Genomic DNA, 19,533 nt, shown 5'->3' on the forward strand with positions numbered 1-19,533 from the left:
AAATTAATTAAGTCAGTACAAAACTGACAAACCAGTACATATACCAGCTTAATTCAATTTATACAGGCATAGATCAAACATAATAAATCAAGAAAGACAAACCTTCTCAATTTATAACAGTTTGTATTTACTGATCCTTTTTTATCAGTCACCAGACACTTATAGACTTAATTTAGAGTTGTTTTAAGTTGTTCAAACAACTTATCTTAATTATGAGTTTAGTTGACTAATGTCAACTATAACAAGATCCAATTGATCAAATTATTAGATAAATGAAACAGATCCATATTTCTAATCTAATCTAATTAATCAGATTATATAAATAAAATGAAACAGATTCATTTAATTAAATCTAATTAATGATCCACATAAATAAATGAAACAAATTCATTTACATATTAAAGTTGTGGACTGTTGGTTTGTGGTTTTGTTTGTAACCGGGAGATCAAGGTATCAATTCTCCACAGCTTCTTTTGGGCTGATCTTATTCCGGTTGACCCAATTACAAAAATTGAGCCGACCCTATAAAAACAGTTTGCAACCACAAACCTAGCCTTTCTATTCAATGGCCCAAAATTGGATCACATGTTCAATTAATTGGAGAGATCCATCATTTAATTGAACTAATTCAATTAATTAGATTTTTAATTAAGCCCAAACATAAACTTGGGCTTTATTGGATCCTTAACCCAATTAATCGTACATGTCCAATTGTTTTTTTTTTTAAAAAAAAAAAACTTTTTTTTTTAACGTGTAAAGCACGTATCTCTTTTTTTTCTTCGTGCTCTAAAAGCACGTTTCCTTTTCTTTTCCCAGCCGAACCATCTACTCTCAGTTCGATCCTTTTTTTTTTCTTCACTGTGCACGAAACACAGAGGAGTTCGCCTTTTTTTTTTTTCTTCACTGTGCACGAAGCACAGAGGACTTCGACCGCCGCTGTTCTCTCTTCCAGCGTCGCCTCTTGCCGGTGCCAGCCCCGCCGGCGCTTGCCCTGCCGGCAGCCCACGCCAGCCTTGCCGACGCCCAGCCTCGCTGGCGACGCCAGCCTTGCTGGCCTTTCCGTGCCGAAGACGAAGCCTCCCTCAGCCGTCCCGAAGACGGTGCCAGGGCGTAGCTTGTCGTCGACGACAGTCAAACCCGAAGGCGAGGCCTCCCGCGTCAGAACCCAGACAGATCGAGGTTCACACAGACTGGAAGCGCAGATCGGACAAGAAAAAAAAAAACAGACAGCGCCTCTGCGCTGTTCTTCCGATGGCCGAACAGAACAGGTAAATTTCTACGCTCTGATACCAATGTCGGAATATACCTGTTGAAGCGTGCCTCGACTCCGGCTCCAGCGGCGGCTCCGACGGCAGAGATTGCTTCTGTCAGAAGAATAATCACGAACGGAAAATCCTTCACAGTTCCACAAACCAAATCCTCCGATTTGGTGTTCTTCTCCAGCAACCTCTTCTGTCTTCTTCGCTTGGACGCCACTGCAGGTTCTTCAACCACCGAACCCTCACAGCAGAGCTTTCCTCTCCCTTTAATAGGGAGAGGAGGCTTCCTCCACGGAGCGCACAACGTGCGCAGCGTGGGCAAGGTGGTGAGCAGTTACAAAAACTGCTAACACAGAATAACATTAATTGTTAATTAATGTTATATATGGAAATGCATGGGGAATAGTCCCACATCGGAGAATTTCGATGGGCTTCCTTTCCTTATTAATAATGTTGTGTTAATGGAGTTAACACAAAAAACTCATGTGCTCTCTTTCATGGGCGAGCAGGTGCCCGCACTTGTGAGCCCACGGCCCGTCACGCGCCATGTGCGCAATGGGCGCTTTGTCGGCGCACTTTGCGCAAGGAGCATTGAGGAGCTTAAATTTATGCTTCAGGTGACGTGACAGTGCTTACGTGGCACTCGAGTGACATGTCAAGCTCGCATATGACGTGGCAGTGCCTATGTGGCATCCACTTGGGCAAGGAGAGATGACTAAACTGTTGACTGGGTGAACGGATGACAATCGTTGATCACAGAGGTGTGATGGATCGCATGCGATGCAATCTGGAGCATTGGATTGTGAAGAGTCACGATCTGACCATTGGGATGAGATTTGATCTGAAGCGTCAGATCGAATGGATCATTGGATCCAAATCCGATGGTTGATGACCAGAGGGGAGATCTGAGGGTCACAACCCTTCAGATCTGAAGGATAAGATTAAGAGGGCTATGTGAAGGGTTACAACCCTCCAAATTGGACGACCCAGATCGATCCTGCCCAAGGGTCACATCCACTCACCTAAAAGGTATTCAACCTCTTCATTTGGTATAAATAGATACCTCCAGATGCTGAAAATTTCATCGATCAATCATCGATTCTACTCATCTCCTGTGCATTCATCTCATCTTGTGCATTCGGAGTCCAAAAAGTCTACAAGAAGGTTCGCTGGTCTTAGAATTTGAAGTGCTACTATTCCGAGACATTCGTCGTTGTATCTTGGGAACGAGTTGTTGTTATCCGTAAGCATCGTAGTGGAGCAATATTGTTTACGGAGATAGTGTTGAACACTAACCTCGACGATCTATATCAGTTTGCATCCTCCCCGGAGCTACCGGAAACAACAAAAAGATCACCCATCAGATGATTTAATAAATATGAGATGTCCTTTTGATTTTTTGCCGAGTTTCAATCTCAAGCTCTTAAACTAGTCTTAAAACAAATAAATTTTTTATTAATAAATAATTCATAGCTAATAGAGTTAATGTAATCACTTCATTAAATAACTTCATTAAATAGTAGTAAGTGAATCAACTCAAAATGTGATAGAAAAATATAATCATCGAAAACACTTCAATATTGAGGGCACTCAAGAAATTCAATCTAGTAACTTCTTCATTTCTTGCCATTTTTTAGCAAGATGCTTTTGACAAGTTGATAGATTAGACTATCTTTTTTCAATTTGAACTAGCAACCATTCTTTTTCTAGTTATCCCTTCCTTGTTGGCGTACCTTGTGTGATGTACCATATTTAAACTAACGCTTCTTTGTTTTTTTTAATATAATACAGGTATCTAGACTCTTACAAACTCAATTAATCTTGAAGATGGACAGACAGTCTTCCCTTGATTCGTCCATCGGATAAATTCATCTAGTAGCCGACTTCCACAGTCAAAAATCCACTGTAAAGTCTACTCTTGCCCTAAGATTTCAAACTATAGTACTTTATCAATCCACCAAATATCTTACCGCCAAAGGATGATGACGCCGGACGGGATAGCGATTATCCCGGAAGCAATATTGAATCCGTTGGTTCGTCTGTGAACATCGAAAATAATCTTCTAAAACTTGTTAATTCGGAAGAATAACAAGAGATAGGGAAATAAACGACATTGCCGAAAATATTATTAAACTAAAAATTTCTTCTCCTAAAACATCAACTCATAAGATGTTTATATAGACCAAACTCTAAGAAAAATTCCTCATAAAAAGAAAATTTTCTTAACAAATTCTAAAAGAAAGATTCCTCATAAAAAAGAAAAATTTCTTAATAAACTCTAAAAAAAAATTCCTAACAAAAATAAAAATTTCTTAACAGATTCAATCTTAAAAATCCTAAACGGATTTAAAAAATCCTAAACGGATTTAAAAAATTCTAAAATAAAAAAATTAGAACTTTTCAAAACTACTCTAAATACCAAAAACTTTAAAAAATTTTAAAAATAAAAATTATCAAAATTAATAATAAAAATCTTTGGATGCTCCTGCATCAGTCGTCCCAGGTTGAAAGAAACTCATCCTCGAGTTTAGAGTAGTGTCAGGTGGTCGTCCAGGAAGAAGATCGTCTTGCACCAAATCAATAAAATTCATTAGTAGTTGTTGGACTTTAAAAATTCTCGTCGATCCGCTGACGAATATAACATCAGGAGGCCACGGGTTGATCATCTTCCTTGTTGGTAGCCTCAATCGCCCTTCTTCAAAGCCCGAAAGAGAGGTTGATAGCCTCAATTTCTTCTCATCACAGCTCAAAGGGGAATATAATTGTATCGGAAGACATAAATTAATCATGTTGCTAGATGCTCCTGCATCAGACGGTCCAGGTTGAAAAGAACTCATCCTCGAGTTCAGGATAGTGTCTTCAAAATAAAAATTCTTTAAGTGCTGATGAATTAAAAGTCATCGCGTAAGTGATGGAATAAGAGGAAGATCCTCTGATATTAACTCAGTCAAATCTCTAGGTGGTTGTTATACTTCTGATTGAACATAAACTGCATCCTCAGATAGCCTGTCATCTAGAATCTTACAATCATCATCTTAAAATACCTCGTCATACACTGGCTCGCTAATTGACTCGGTCTCATCTTCATCATAAATTGAATCATCGACTATTTTGATCTTGTCGTTGATATATTTCTCAAGAAAATTTGTATCCAAGTAAAAATAAAATAATTTATGACCTTTAAGATTTCGGGCACTACGATCACAGTGTGAGGCTTCCTCATCTGGAACCTGCCTATCACGATCTTGACCACATACCTCACGATCTTCAAGATCTTGTGTTGTTAGACGTTGGAACTCGATCTTGTCTTCATCATAAATTGGATTACCGACTATTTCGATCTTGTCGTCCATATCTTTTTCAAGAAAAATTGTATCCAAGTAAAAAGAAAAGAACTTATAATCATTAAGATTTCGGGCACTATGATCACAGTGTGAGGCTTCCTCATCTGGAACTTGCCTATCACGATCTTGACCACGTACCTCACGATCTTCAAAATCTTGCACCGTTAGACGTTGGAATAATTCCATGACTTGGCTCTGTAGATCTTCAAATATCTTGTCTTGGGTGCTATGATCACGGTGCGAGGCTTCCTCAGCCAGAACCTGCCTATCACGACCACGATCACGAACCTCACGATCTTCAAGATCTTGCACCGCTAGACGCTGGAATAATTTGGTAACTTGTCTCTATGGATCAAGAATCTCATTTTGGGTATTACAATCACGGTGTGAGGCTTCCTCTGCCGGAACCTGTCTGTCACGACCACGATAACAACCATGACGACAATCCATCGGATCTTGAGAGCTCTGATACCAACTGACGCCGGGCGGGATAGCGATTATCGCGGGAGTAATATTGAATCCGTTGGTTTGTCCGTGAATGCTGAAAATATTCTTCTAAAACTTGTTAATTCGGAAGAATAACGAAAGATAGGGAAATAAACGGCATTGTCGTAAATATTATTAAACCAAAAATTTCTTCTCCTAAAACATCAACTCATAAGATGTTTATATAAACTCAAACTCTAAGAAAGATTCCTTATAAAAAGGAAAATTTCTCAATAAACTCTAAAAGAAAGATTCCTCATAAAAAAAAAATTTTTTAACAAACTTTAAAAAAAGATTCCTAAATGAAAATTTCTTAACAGACCCAATCTTAAAAATCCTAAATGGATTTAAAAAATCCTAAAATAAAAAAATTAGAATTTTTTAAAACTACTCTAAATACTAAAAATTCTAAAAATTATTAAAAATAAAAATTATCAAAATTAACAATAAAAATCTTTGGATGCTTCTGCATCAGATGACAATAGAAGCGTAAAGGTTCTTCTAAAAACACAACAAATTCGAAAGTGCTTTAATTTAGGCTTAATACTTTCTTCTAACATGTTACACATGTAAACAAAACTATTATTTTTACCACAATTAAAGCACTTGATCGAAAAGTAATTCAATGTCGAGCTCACTAATGATATTATTTTCGATTCCCCTAAGCAAAATCAAATAGTTCCTAAATTTAGAGCTTGAAAAATAAAATTCAAGACCACGAGGGAGGGGCAAAGTGAAAAGGAGTAATAACCTAGATTCCATGGTGACAAATCGAAATTTCTCCCCCACGGGGATGCATGGGCAACCGAATGGCGTATAAATAAATAATATTTACTAAAAAAAGTAACATTAATTAACTTAATGAGACGAGACAGCGACAGCAGGAAGTGATAACCGTGCCCATTTAAATAAATCCTTAAAACCTCGTCTTCGGTCCGTACGATGTCTCTCCGTCTCCTTCCCCGATGCCCACCAATCACCACTCGACAGCGCGGTACTCTCCGAAGCCATTACCGCCTGGTTTCTATAAAACCGCTGATGGCACTCGCTCTTTTCCACTCGACGCCGCCGTCGGTCGCTCCCTCCCGATCGACTTCCGCCGTCGCCGCGTAGTTAGGAATCGGCGAGGCCGATCGAGAAAGGAAGGAAGGAGAGGCGAGGGGATCGAGGAGGGCGGGATGGGGAGGGGAAGGGTGCAGCTGAAGCGGATCGAGAACAAGATCAACCGGCAAGTGACCTTCTCCAAGCGACGCTCCGGGCTGCTCAAGAAGGCGCACGAGATCTCCGTCCTCTGCGATGCGGAGGTCGCGGTCATCGTCTTCTCCTCCAAAGGCAAGCTCTACGAGTACTCTACCGACTCCAGGTACGTCGCGTCGCGTCGCGTCGCGTTTCGCCATTCGCTGCTTCGGTTTCTTTCGGTTTGACGCGTATTTCACTCTCATTTGTGCTGTTTTATCTACGAAATAAATTGAGCTTTCCAGCTTTGTCCCGCTGCTTCTTTATGTTTGAAATACCAAAAGAGTTTTTTTCCCTGTCGGGGGGTGGGCTGGATGCTTCTCCTATTCGGAGTTTAACTTCTAGCCAAAAGGAGATGCAGGCTCAGGGTTGTAGTTAAGAATGCATATTGATACCAAACAAGAAAAGGTTCTTGACTTCGCGTTAAATCTAGGGTTTCGTTCGTGGCTTTCATGAATGTTATTTTTAGGGTTGAGATGTGAAAGTTAACCATTTCCAAGGTCAGGCAACCGCGAAATTAACTTTTCTATACGATCTTTCTCCCGTTCATTTTGACACTTTTTCTTCACCCCTACGGCGTCGACGGAAGCAAATCGTTCCATGTTTCTCCTTTTCCTGGATGATAATCTAATCATCTTAATTTTTTTCTCTTTATTTATGCTGCTTTAGATGAGTTGAGTTCAACATACTTTAGTTCCTCAAGATCCATTCGACTTGTGTTTCTCGCTGAAATGATCAGTGAAGCTTTCAAATAATATCATTATCTCATTTGCTAAATACTCTCAATTTTATAATCTAAATGTTTTCCTCTGAAGTATTTTGATTATTTACTATTATTAATATTTTGTATCTATCCGTGGTTAAGCAATCTTTACTTCTCAAAAGACATCATCATTTACTCATCGTATTATAAAAGTCACCACAGCCCTAGTGTTTTAATTTCTCATTTTTCTTTTGTTAAATAAAAATTAATTTACAATCTGTCCATTTAATCCTTTCTTCTACTTCCATAAATTTAGTATCTTCAACCTCGTTGACCTTAGTCGGAGATTTCTTTTGGTTACATAATCTTTTACAACGACTAATCAATATTAGTTTTACTTAATTCAAGAGTTCTCAATATTGTTTTTTGAGTTTTTTTTTTGTCCCAATGTGTAGTAGCATATTTAAGTGAAATCCGTTCGTAAATCAGTATGTGTTCTCTTCCTACTAGGCTTCTACATCTCATTGAGGTACAATTAGATTCATTTTATGGTTGTTCTTATCTGTTTTTAGTTTAGGTTGGTAGGCTTGATCATAAATTTAACTTTTAAAATGGACAATTTGAAATAATTGTCAGACACAAAAACATGAAAATTAAAAAAATAATTAAAATATGAATACTGCTCTAGTCACATGTGATATGTGTATAAGTACTGTTAACATCAGTAGCCTACTTGGAATATTTATGTTGATTAATAATATATATAGGTAGAGAAGATTATCTAGGAAATTAATTAGAACTTCCATGCTTATAACCTCTAATCTAGTGTCCCATGAGAAAGCCAAAATATAGAGATCTATTATCACTTCATCAAAGAGATATCCAATGAAATTGCCACCTCGTTTAATTAGCAATTCTAATGAAGTAATTACTAGCATTGCTAATCAAAGCCTCAAGAAAACCTTAAAATTAAGTATATGCGTAATAAATTGAGTCTCTATCATGATCATGAAAACATTTTTCTCAAATCCTGAATCATGTCAAACAGATATGCTAAATAGTTGAATCCTAACATAACAAAGTAAGCATAAAGCATATTACAAGAATTTGACAAAAAAATAATGATGCACCACCAGAGTGAATAATCTCTCACAGACAGTAAATCTCATGATTCAAAAATTAAAATATTTCTATGTAAAAGATGATTAAACAAAAAAAAGAACTCAAATATTAAAATATTACCAAGTAAAAGATTAATTAAAAAAAGAGATTGATATCATTTTTAAAGGTCTAACTATGACTCACTCTTCTAATTTTACAAATTTAATAATTAATTAATTAATTCCTAAATAACTTTACTTACTAAAATAAAATATAAATTTCTGTAGTACGGTGAATAAATAATTTTTGAGTGAAAACAAAGCCATAACGCTAGAAAAGAAAGCTACAGGAGTGGTATGAGCTCTTTTCATGCAACATTTAGAAGAAACCAAATCATAATACTCATGCTTGTTCGTAAAATGAAAAACTTTAATGCAATATTTGCAAGCAATTTAATCATTAGGCGAAAATTTCAGATATAATAATAATTATCTTCATAAAAATGATTTTAGGTGTTGCATATGACATTTGTAGAAACAAAATAGTAGTCTAATTCTGAATTCAGGGTGCATAAATAATGTTGTAGTTGAGACCAATAAAATATATTATTATTCTTGAAGGAGAGCACAATGGTAAAGTTGTTGCTGACTTTATGATTATGAATTTGAATAGTGAAAATAACATCTTGTAATATAAAATAAGAATGCGTACAATAGATTCAATGTGGTTTAATCTTTCTCTGAAATCTTACATTGACAATAACTTCATATATCGGACTATCTTTTTTTATTATTATTGAAGTTAAGAAACCCATATATAATTCATAATTTACTACTGTCGGATAATTAGTACCTTGCGGATAGTATAGTCATTTAGAAAGTTGTCCTTTGTAGTGATGAATATTTCAAGATTTAAATTCCAAATATTAATTACCATTAGAATCAAAGCTATGAAAGTTACTTGGTTATAACATATTATTGTTGGGATTACAGCTAAGTCCCACACTATTGGGTTTTGATGTCAAAATCAGCAATTATTTCATCCCAAATTCAAAGATTTACAGCTATTGAACAATGCTTAATTGATAGATTCAATGCTGGCATGAAATTGAATGTGTACATCACACAAATGAAGTAGATAAGAATGCAGGACCATCGAGTTTACACTGCACCTGGATGCCACATATTTGGACTGTATGCCATCTGAAGCATCAAAAACCTAAATTGTTTCATCCAACACCGAATCACCACTAATTGAGTGTTCGCCAATATGACTCATGATTGTGCCAGTAATCTAATGCTTGCATCCATAACATCAAGCCAATTGGAAGGCCCTTAAAGACTTTCCATGACCCGATGCACTAGAGGTTCATAAGACTTTTTTTTATAATGGATAAATCTATTAGAACTTGCATTCCTATGTGTCGCTTTATATGCTTACGATTCCAATGGTTGCCAACCCAAAGAATTGCTTTCTATATCTATTTCTTTTCATTGCACTTAGAACTCTATTGAGCTTACATGAGAGATGCTGATCTACATTAGAAATCAAATTGTGCCGATTAATGATTATAGTTATAAAGTATATGGTGATACCCCAAATTATCCTCTTGTATCTCTAACACTCTAATCTCATAAATAAGCATAAACAGTCATCTACTCATTTTATTGAGTTAGACAGCGAGAACAATTAATTATAGTATTTATTTATTCAACTTCTCATGTTACCTAAATAGTTATCCAATTTCAACATAGGGTATTTGCTTCCCTACTTGAAAACATTCGAGCCTCTCCATTCTTACATGTGATTTTTTTTTCCGAAGGATGCACTCCTATATCTTGGTGTCAACACTATCTTCTTTACTACTATCATTTCTAGACAATAAAATTACTTGATAATATTTTCGTCTCATGATCAATCATTATATTTCTGATATATTATGGGAAAGGAAGAAGTCAATGCCCAATATCTTACGGATGCCAAGTGTAATGAATATGCAATTATTCTTAAATTGTTCCAAGCGATTTCCAAAAGAGATAACAAATGAAGTTTGTTCCTTGAAGATCAAAACCAGGATGGTGTTGCAACAATTGGAAAAGATGACTAAAGGAAGATGTTCCGGTCAATACACTGTGGATAGTACAAATGCTAGTTCAAGGTTAGGTCAACGTGCACATTCCTTGAAGAGAATTGTCCAGAGAGAAGAGAGATCCTAAAAAGCACTTAAAAAAGAAAAGGGTTGGAATGGCGCTGGAGGTGGACCTCGACAAGCCACTTCGACACTTAAGTTAGGGTTCGGCGTGAGGAAGGAGTATAATGACTTGAGGAAATTATGATAGATATGTGTGCGTACCTTACCCATGGACATGGGGTACCTTTTTATAACAGTTGATCTCCGTAATATCAGCAACCATCTCCGAAATACTCTAGTAGACTAATTCCGCTCCATAAAGATTCCGTCTGTCGATATATATTGATTCCTGCTATTGCGGGAGACTTGATTCGGTTCTTTTTTTTATTTAGGCAGAACGACCGTGTCTTTATCATGTGCTGGAAATTAGCCTTAAATATAGGAATCGCATTGGTACCGGATTTCGAGATGACTTCAAGATACAGTAGGCAAGCTGAGACCAGGTCCTGAGGTTGGCATGCACGCCGAGACTAAAGGACGGTCTCGATACAAGTTTAAGGAAGCAAACCAAGATTAGAGGATGGTCTCGGCACAAACTTAAGGAAGCGAACCGAGATTAGAGGACAGTCTCGGCACATGCTTAAGGAAGCGAATCGAGATTAGATGAGGACGGTCTCAGCACATGCTTAAGGAAGCAAACTGAGACTAGAGGGCGATCTTGACACAAGCTTAAGGAAGCACACCGAGATTAGAGGACGGTCTCGGCACATGCTTAAGGAAGCAAACCAAGACTAGAGGACGATCTTGACACATGCTTAAGGAAGCAAACCGAGACTAAAGGATGGTCTCGGCACATGTTTAAGGAAGCAAATCGAGACTAGAGGATGATCTTGGCACAAGCTTAAGGAAGCACACCGATATTGGAGGGTGATCTCGGCACATGCTTAAGGAAGCAAATCGAGACTAGAGGACGGTCTCGGCACAAGCTTAAGGAAGCACGCCGAGATTGAAGGATGGTCTCGGCACATGCTTAAGGAAGCCAACCGAGACCATAGGGAGATCTCGGGAGTTCATTAGAGATTTAGGAAATAGCCTTTATTAATTAATCAATACTTATACTTACTATTTTTTTCTTATACCCACTTACACCTGATGCTCAAGTATCTACTGGATAATCTTACGGATCAGAAGATATTAACAACTCATTAAGAGTTAAATTCTCCATATTGGAGAATAATGCCAGGAGAAATAAGATTTTCTAAATTTTAAAATATTATAAAAAAATTGATACACATAAAATTGTATTTCAATTCATCATCGAAAAGTAAATAAATTTTGTGATTGTTTTAGGGGAATAATTTGTTTTACAAAATGGATTATTTATTTACCAAGTTTTCTTGGGTATATGTTATTTATTTCAAGTTTGTAGGGTGTCAATTGTTTACTTTAGAGTTAGGTTATTCTCGGGCTTTCAAAAGCCCCTAATCCTTTGCTGTTTTATCATCTTCAACTTTATTTGCTATCTTTGATAGCATTTTTTTAGTGCTTGATGGGGCGGAATCCTATTTCTCGTACGTTACACATATAATAAAAAATCAAACTGATATGTTAAGTCAAAAGTCAATAAAAAATAAAACTTATCCGAAGACTTATATGTACAAACCTCGGCCATCTAGGCCACCTCGGTAGCTCTATCACTCGACAACTCAGCAGCTCTGTCACTTGACAGCTCGACCACTCGGCAACTAGGCAGCTCAGTCATTTTGTCACTCGGCAACTCGACAGCTTAGCCACTCGACAGCTCAGTAGCTTAGCCACTCGACAGCTTAATAGTTCGGCCATTCAGCAGCTCGGTCACTCGGCAGCTCTGTCACTCGACAGCTCGGCAGCTCGGCCACTCTGTCATTTGGTAACTCGACAACTCGATTACTCGACAGCTCGGTAGCTCGGCAACTCGACAGCTCGGTAGCTCGGTAACTCGACCACTCTGTCACTCGACAACTCGACAGCTCGGCCACTCGGCAACTCAGCTACTTGACAGCTCGACAACTCGGCCACTCAGTTACTCAGCAACTCTGTCATTCGGCAGTTCAGTAGCTCGGCCACTCGGCAGCTCGATAACTCGACCACTCGGCAATTCTATCACTCGGCAGCTCGGCTACTCGGTAGCTTGGTAGCTCGACCACTCTATTACTCGGCAACTCGACAACTTGACCACTCGGTAGCTCTGTCACTCGGCAACTCGACCACTCGGTAGCTTGGCAACTCTATCACTCTATAGCTCGGTAGCTCAGCCACTCGACAGCTCGACCACTTTGTCACTCGGCAACTCGACAGCTCGACCACTCGATAGCTCGGCAGCTCGGCCACTTGGCAACTCAGTCACTCAGCAGCTCTGTCACTCGACAACTCGGCCACTCGACAGCTCTATTACTCAACAGTTCAGCAGCTCAGCCACTCGACAGCTCGACTGCTTAGCTACTCGACAACTCTGTCATTCAATAGCTCGGCCACTCAGTACTCGGCCACTCAGTAGCTCGGCAGCTCAGCCAATCTGTCACTCGGCAATTCTGCAGCTCGGTCACGCGGCAGTGGCAACTCGACCACTTGGCAGCTCGGCAACTCGACCACTCGGCCACTCGATAGCTCTGTTAGATGGCAGTTTAGCAGCTCGGCCGCTCAGTAGCTATCGGCCAGCTCGGCAGCTCTGTCACTCGGCAACTTAGCAACTCTGTCACTCGGTAGCTCGGCCACTTGACAGCTATGTCACTCGACAATTCAGCAATTCGGCCACTCGACAATTCGGCCACTCTGTCACTCAGCAATTCGACAGCTCGACCACTCAACAACTCTGTCACTCGACAGCTCTGTCACTCGGCAGCTCTGTCACTCGGTAGCTCGGTAGCTTAGCAGCTCGGCCACTCGATAGTTCTCTCACTCGGCAGCTCTGTCACTCACCAGCTCGATCACTTGGCAGCTCGGCAGCTCTGTCACTCGGCAACTAGGCAGCACGGCCATACAGCAGTTCGACCACTCGACAGCTCTATCACTTTGTAGCTCGACCACTCGACAACTCGGTCACTCGGCAGCTCGACCATTCAGCCTCTCGGCTACTCTGTAGCTTAGTCACTCGACAGTTCGGCAGCTCGGCCATTAAGTTTCTCGGCCACTCAGCCACTCATCCAAGTCTCTCGGCCACTCAGCCACTCTAAGTCTCTTGGCCACTCAACTACTCATCCAAGTCTCTCGGCCACTTAGCAACCTAGCACCTCAGTAACTCAGCCTCCCGACATTTTAGTCTGATTCAGAGACTGCACAGACTCTTGAAACATGCAATAACCAGAAGGTATAAAAGGGGTGCAATTACTAGGTTGTCAAACCTGACCCCCCGAGCACTCTCATATCTGCATAACGTCAAATGAAAGCAGGGATATTCAGTGATTGTCACATAATAACCAGGGCGGTTACAGAGTTGTCAGACCTGGTCCCCTCGGATACCCCTTTCTCCTACACACAATGTCAAAAAAAAACGGAATGGCATATTTGATCTCCTCATACACTTCCATAATGATACCGCTCTAGCAGACATGGAGATCATGCCCTCTCGACGACTATATAAATCCTAAATAAGATTTTCTCAAGGACGCTTCTTCTTCTTCTCCGTTGGCTGGTTCGACTTTCTGAACTCTTTTTCTTCGACATTTTCATTTTTCCTTCCACAGAATACTAACTTGAGCGTCGGAGTGGCCTGCCGGGACTTCCCGACACCATTCTCACCTTCTGTTGAAATGCATTTTAGGTCATCATCATCCCTCCCTCGAGCTTCGCCAGGAAGTCACACGCGTCAGGTCGTTCATTGACTAGTAGTTTGATCATTCGTGATATTTGGCTGGAATAATGCTCTATCAATATATCTTTTTGAAATTTTATCATAATTAAAACATCATCTCTGACGAATGCCCATAATGTCAAGTCTAAATAGATCACAGATAAAACTGAACCACAATCATGTAAACATTGTCAAAAGTAATATATGAGAACGACAACAATCAAACCCTATCCCACTAGATAGGATCGACTAAAAGTAACATATGACATCAATTAATAAAAGAAGATATATCTCAGTCCACCCTAATAGACCTCTTTATCTCTTTGACACCTAATTATACATAACTACTCAAGTACCAATGTAAATCAAAGATATAGTTTATTCATTTAAATATTTTTAGTGCTTTATAAAGGACAGATCGTTGTACCAAACTCCTGTTAATACGGAGTCTTTTGGAAGAATCTATTTTACACAATCTTACCTTGTATTGTACGAGACTATTTTTATAACTTAAACTCATAACTACCAGGTCACACAGTAATAATTTTATCATTGCGTTAAGATTCCTCTTCATTTTTTTGTGCTTTATAAATAAAGGGGAGTCTTGATGCAATGGTAAAATTATTGTCATGTGACTTTGAGTTCATGGGTTCGAGTTACGAAAACAACCTCTTATAAAATACAAGGTAAGGTTGTGTACAATTGACCTAATATGGTTAGAGTCTTCCACGGAATCCCTTATTGATGGGAGTTTTATGCACCGGACTGTTCTTTTATAAATGATGAAAATAGATGCTATAGTTGCTTTCAAAATATTATGAAATTGTTTATAAATGGTAAATTAGAACTTTACTTTGGGTATTGAGAATATAGAATATTCAAAATTATATTTCATTAATGCTTTTGTTGAGCCAAATTGTAATTAGAATTTGATACAACTGTACAAATCTAAGATGTAAATGTAGAAATAACCTAAATGTAGAAACAACCATCTATTTTACAATAGGAGGGGTCTACATAAAGGGCAGTTTGGTGTGCGAAGCTCCCACTAATGTTGGATCCCGAGGAAAAGTCTATTAGGAGGGGTCTACATGAAGAAATAACCCAAATAATTTCTCCACTTTAACATGACATCCCCACATCCTTAGTTTTCTCTTGTATAACTAACTTCAAATTTACATTTATAGGTGTACAATCTTATTCCATGACAAATAAATATTCTTATTTGTAAAGATATTTTGTCTAAATTATGAGTATTAGACATAATCAGATAATTATTGAATAGGAGATGCCGAGTTATTTATAACTAAGAGTTTTTGCAGAAAGATAGAGAAGTCGATAAAGATATTTTATATAGGATATAAGAAGGATGGTTAAAATTGAAGAGAGATTCAGGTGTACTTTATTCTCGTAAGATATATTTAAAGCTTAAAGGGAAGTTTTATAAAATTGTGGTTAGACTTGCTATGTTATATGGAGTTGTATGTTAAGCTATGAAGTAAGTGCACGAGTAGTAAATGAGAGTCGTAGAAATGAGAATGTTAAGGTGGATGTGTAGATATAAGAGGATAGACGAAGAAAAATGAAAATATTAGAAAAAAAAATTATGATTGCACCTATTGAAAGAAAATTTCGAAAGACACATTTAAGATGATACGAACATGTACTTACGCATCTAATAAATTTTCTGATTAGACAATGTGAGAGCATGATAAATACACATATTAATAGAGGAAGATGAAGAATAAAAAAGACTTAATTAACAATAATAAAGCATACTAAAATACATTTATAGATGAGGATATAATAAGAGATCGAGTCCGATGGCATAGGGGATCTATATAACTGACTCCATTTAGTGACACTCCACTTAGTGACATAAAGGCATATTGTTGTTGTTGTATAATTTTATTTCTTTATGTGCAAGAATGCACATCTCCCATTATTTGTTTCTGAATTTTACTGGTGATTAATTGAAATGATAATTTGAAAATCTTATTTTGAATAAGTTCTAGGAATCTGAAAGCACACTCCTATAATTTGGACAACCTAATTACATAACCGCTAATTCTGTTATGATTTGCTAAGGTTTTTTTTTCTTATCTTGGGCAGTATGGAAAAGATTCTTGAACGTTATGAACAATATTGCTATGCAGAAAAGGCACTCACATCATCTGAACTTGAATGCCAGGTTAGTAAGAACACTTGTTATCCATTCATCGTATAGAATTTGGTACACTTGCAAACCATAGGAACTAATTCGTTCTGTTCTTATATACATATACATGAATTTACTGTCTTTGTATAATCTTGAATTTAGGACCCCAACTATATCTTACTAGATTAAATTCATGCTAGCAATTTCACAGAATACTGATCTTTTGTCATTCTCCAAATTCCCACATTAAGAAACAATTGTAAGCTTTATATTTCAGGTCATAAATTGGTTTCAGTATCTGAATCTGTGATGCTCCTCTGCCTAGTTTCTCTCCGTTATACTTTCTCACAGGCATTACAGTGGGTGTTAAAGTTTAGTTGAGTGAAAACACTTGATACTTCGTTGAAACCTTTTATTCCTATTAAGTTAAAGAGGTTCGTGCTCTTTGGCTGGTCTCACCTCATCATTGCTGCTTATTAGAGATCGAAAACTCCAATGAGTCAAACCACAAGTAACTAGGAAACAAAGTAGTTGCTTAGATTGTTCTCCTAAAAATTAAGCTAAGGGAAAAAAGGCCTTGGGGAATCATCTTGCCAGAGGAAAAATTCACTTGGGCAGACAAAACAAAGATATGAATTGATTATTTGTTGAAGTCATCTCAAAACAATAACAATCTCTCCAATAATAATAGATCAGAAACCTTAAAATTCTTGTAATGAACGTAGTTCCATGCCTAACTACTTCACACGAGTTTCTATACTGTTAAAAAAAACATAAAGAAAAGTAGTTTCCTCAAATATAACCCTTAAACCTAAAGTGATGCAAGCCTTTTCTTCATCACATCCTAATTTTCCAAAACATATCATCATTGATGAGGACAGGCCTTGGTTACATCAAGGCTTCCAAAGCACAAATATATTTTCTGGAAATGGAAAAAGGTCTGTTCTGTTGGATGTGATTTTTTTTTCCCTTTCAAATCATAATTTGATTATTGGAGTTGACCCATGCAAGCAAACAGTCTTATGTTATTGATAAAAATACTATTATTACTTTTCTGCTATGATCATGTCTCTGTTTGAGGTTCTCATTGGTGTTAGTTTACATGAAATTCCTATATTGGTCTTCTATGTGAAATATTCAGCATTGAAGTCTGAATCATTCATACTAATGTTCTCATGAGGACCATACAGGGAAACTGGCATCACGAATATGGCAAACTTAAGGCCAAGATGGAGGTTTTAAGTAAAAGTCAAAGGTAGATCCGTTATAGTTACATCTAGATTTTTCATCAGAAACATATTATCGGAGCTAAGGTTTTCCATAATTTGGCATACCTAGTGATACCCTGCTACAATAATTGCTTCAGGCACCTAATGGGGGAGCAACTCGATTCCTTGAGCCATAAAGAACTCCAACAGCTAGAAAATCAGCTAGGCAATTCCTTGAAACATATCCGGTCAAGAAAGGTTAACCACACAACCTTTTCCCGTGCTAAAACAAAGGTTGGTTAAGCTAGACATTCTGAAATTGTATTGATCATGATTTTCTTTATCTGGTGCAGAACCAAGTGTTGTTTGACTCTATCACTGAGCTTCAGAGGAAGGTAAAAAAAAAATCTTTTGTCAATATACCTTTGTAATATTCCTTGGCCCCATGTATATATAAGATTGTCATGATCCTTTAAGAGCCTAAAATGCTTAAATTTAGGTTAACAATAATACTACATTCTGGTGCATAACCATCTCTTTTTTATTTACAGGAGAAGGCACTACAGGAGCAAAACAAAAGTTTGGAGAAGCAGGTGAGTTTGTGACCCTTTTGCCCAAGTGAATGCAATTCTTCTACTCTGTAAACAACATTAATAGATTATGAACACCATGGAAATTAAATCTTATTTAATTTAAACAAGATCCTAGAGAAGCAGAAGGCCAAGGCTCTCACCCAGCAGGCACACTGGGAACAAGCCCAAGCAAGTTCCTCCTCTCCACCCTTTTTGTTGGCTGATGCTAACCCTACCTTGAATATTGGGTATGCATCTTCAACTATATGAACTTTACATTGTTATTATTTACAATACTCATCAAATTAAAATAGGAAGATATATTGTGTCAGGCCATGATCATTTTCACAATTTTGTTTGATGAGGCAGATGCTACCAAGGAAGGGCAACCATAGAAGGGGAGGTAGAAGCTGTAGAGGCCCAGGCTCGGATCAATAGCAGCATATTACCTTCCTGGATGCTCAACCATTTGAATGGCTAGCTCCTTGTCATCCTTGAGGAAATACTGTGATATATATTATAACGATGGCAATGGCAACGACAACGAAAGGTCAACTTCCATCCATGTTCTCTTCATGCAAGTCTAGAATAGATCCTATAAGTAAATTTTGGAGTCCTGTGCCTGTGTATCTGTAATGAATAATGCTGCAATCATATAATCAGATATGCATTCCCAAATCCTTTTCTTGACTTCCATGGATATGGAACCATGTGCTAGTAGTTTGAATTGTGTATAAGTAGGGTGGCAAGGGATTCTTCAGTTTCCTAACTCTAGATTGTATTTGTTTAAAATAAATTGTAGTCTCTATCAAATTATCTTTCAGTGAATGTGTTTCACTAATATAAAATTATTCTGCATTTCCCCATTTTTCTCATGTTAGATATCATAATCTAAGCATCCCTCTTATATGATCTACCAATTGGTATTATCATACAAAGAATAGATTTCCTTTTTTTACTTCCTACTTTGGATAGGAGAAAATCAAGTGGCTAAGCTAAGAAGCTTTGAATTTTATATTCTGTATAAGTTGAAATAATCAATATTTGTGTGTTTCTGAAATTCTCATATACAGTTCTCCGAGGGAAGTTTCTTGATTTTGAGTTACCTACTTTGTCATTCTATCAAAAATCAATTTTATGGCATAGATAATTATGACCTACTTTTAATACAACAATGTTATCTATAGATCAAATCATTTTATGGATTAGATATCACTTGACTGTTTACGGTGCTCGGGGATCGTGGTAAAAATTTTGTTTAAACGTGTCACGTATTATTATACCAAATTCCACACTCACCCAAATTCTCCAATATCATAAATTATCATTATTTAAGACAATCATAAATAAATCCGAATTAGAAAAAAAAATGTGAGAAAACAGAGCATGGGAGAGTAGTGGTGACAGCACTCCTCATTTTAAGTCAAAGAATAAGAGAAGAACTTTTTGGATGATGACAAATCCTCAACTTGACTTTTAACTACATATTCCTCTATTATTTTATTT

At 37.6% G+C, this 19,533-nt stretch overlaps 1 protein-coding gene across 1 annotated transcript; it reads left to right on the forward strand.

The window, feature by feature from the left end:
* Positions 1–6,267: 6,267 nt before the first annotated feature.
* Positions 6,268–18,508, forward strand: LOC141823455 (protein VERNALIZATION 1-like). Its single transcript, XM_074710741.1, has 8 exons — positions 6,268–6,452; positions 16,202–16,280; positions 17,438–17,502; positions 17,614–17,713; positions 17,809–17,850; positions 18,007–18,048; positions 18,157–18,275; positions 18,397–18,508. The coding sequence occupies exons 1-8, from the start codon at positions 6,268–6,270 to the stop codon at positions 18,506–18,508; spliced, it is 744 nt and encodes a 247-aa protein (XP_074566842.1).
* The last annotated feature ends 1,025 nt before the right edge of the window (positions 18,509–19,533 follow it).

This window comes from Curcuma longa, chromosome 3, assembly GCF_044706935.1.
Source record: "Curcuma longa cultivar G26 ecotype Majalengka, Jawa Barat chromosome 3, ITB_CL_G26_1.1, whole genome shotgun sequence".
Classification (NCBI taxonomy): Eukaryota; Viridiplantae; Streptophyta; class Magnoliopsida; order Zingiberales; family Zingiberaceae; genus Curcuma; species Curcuma longa.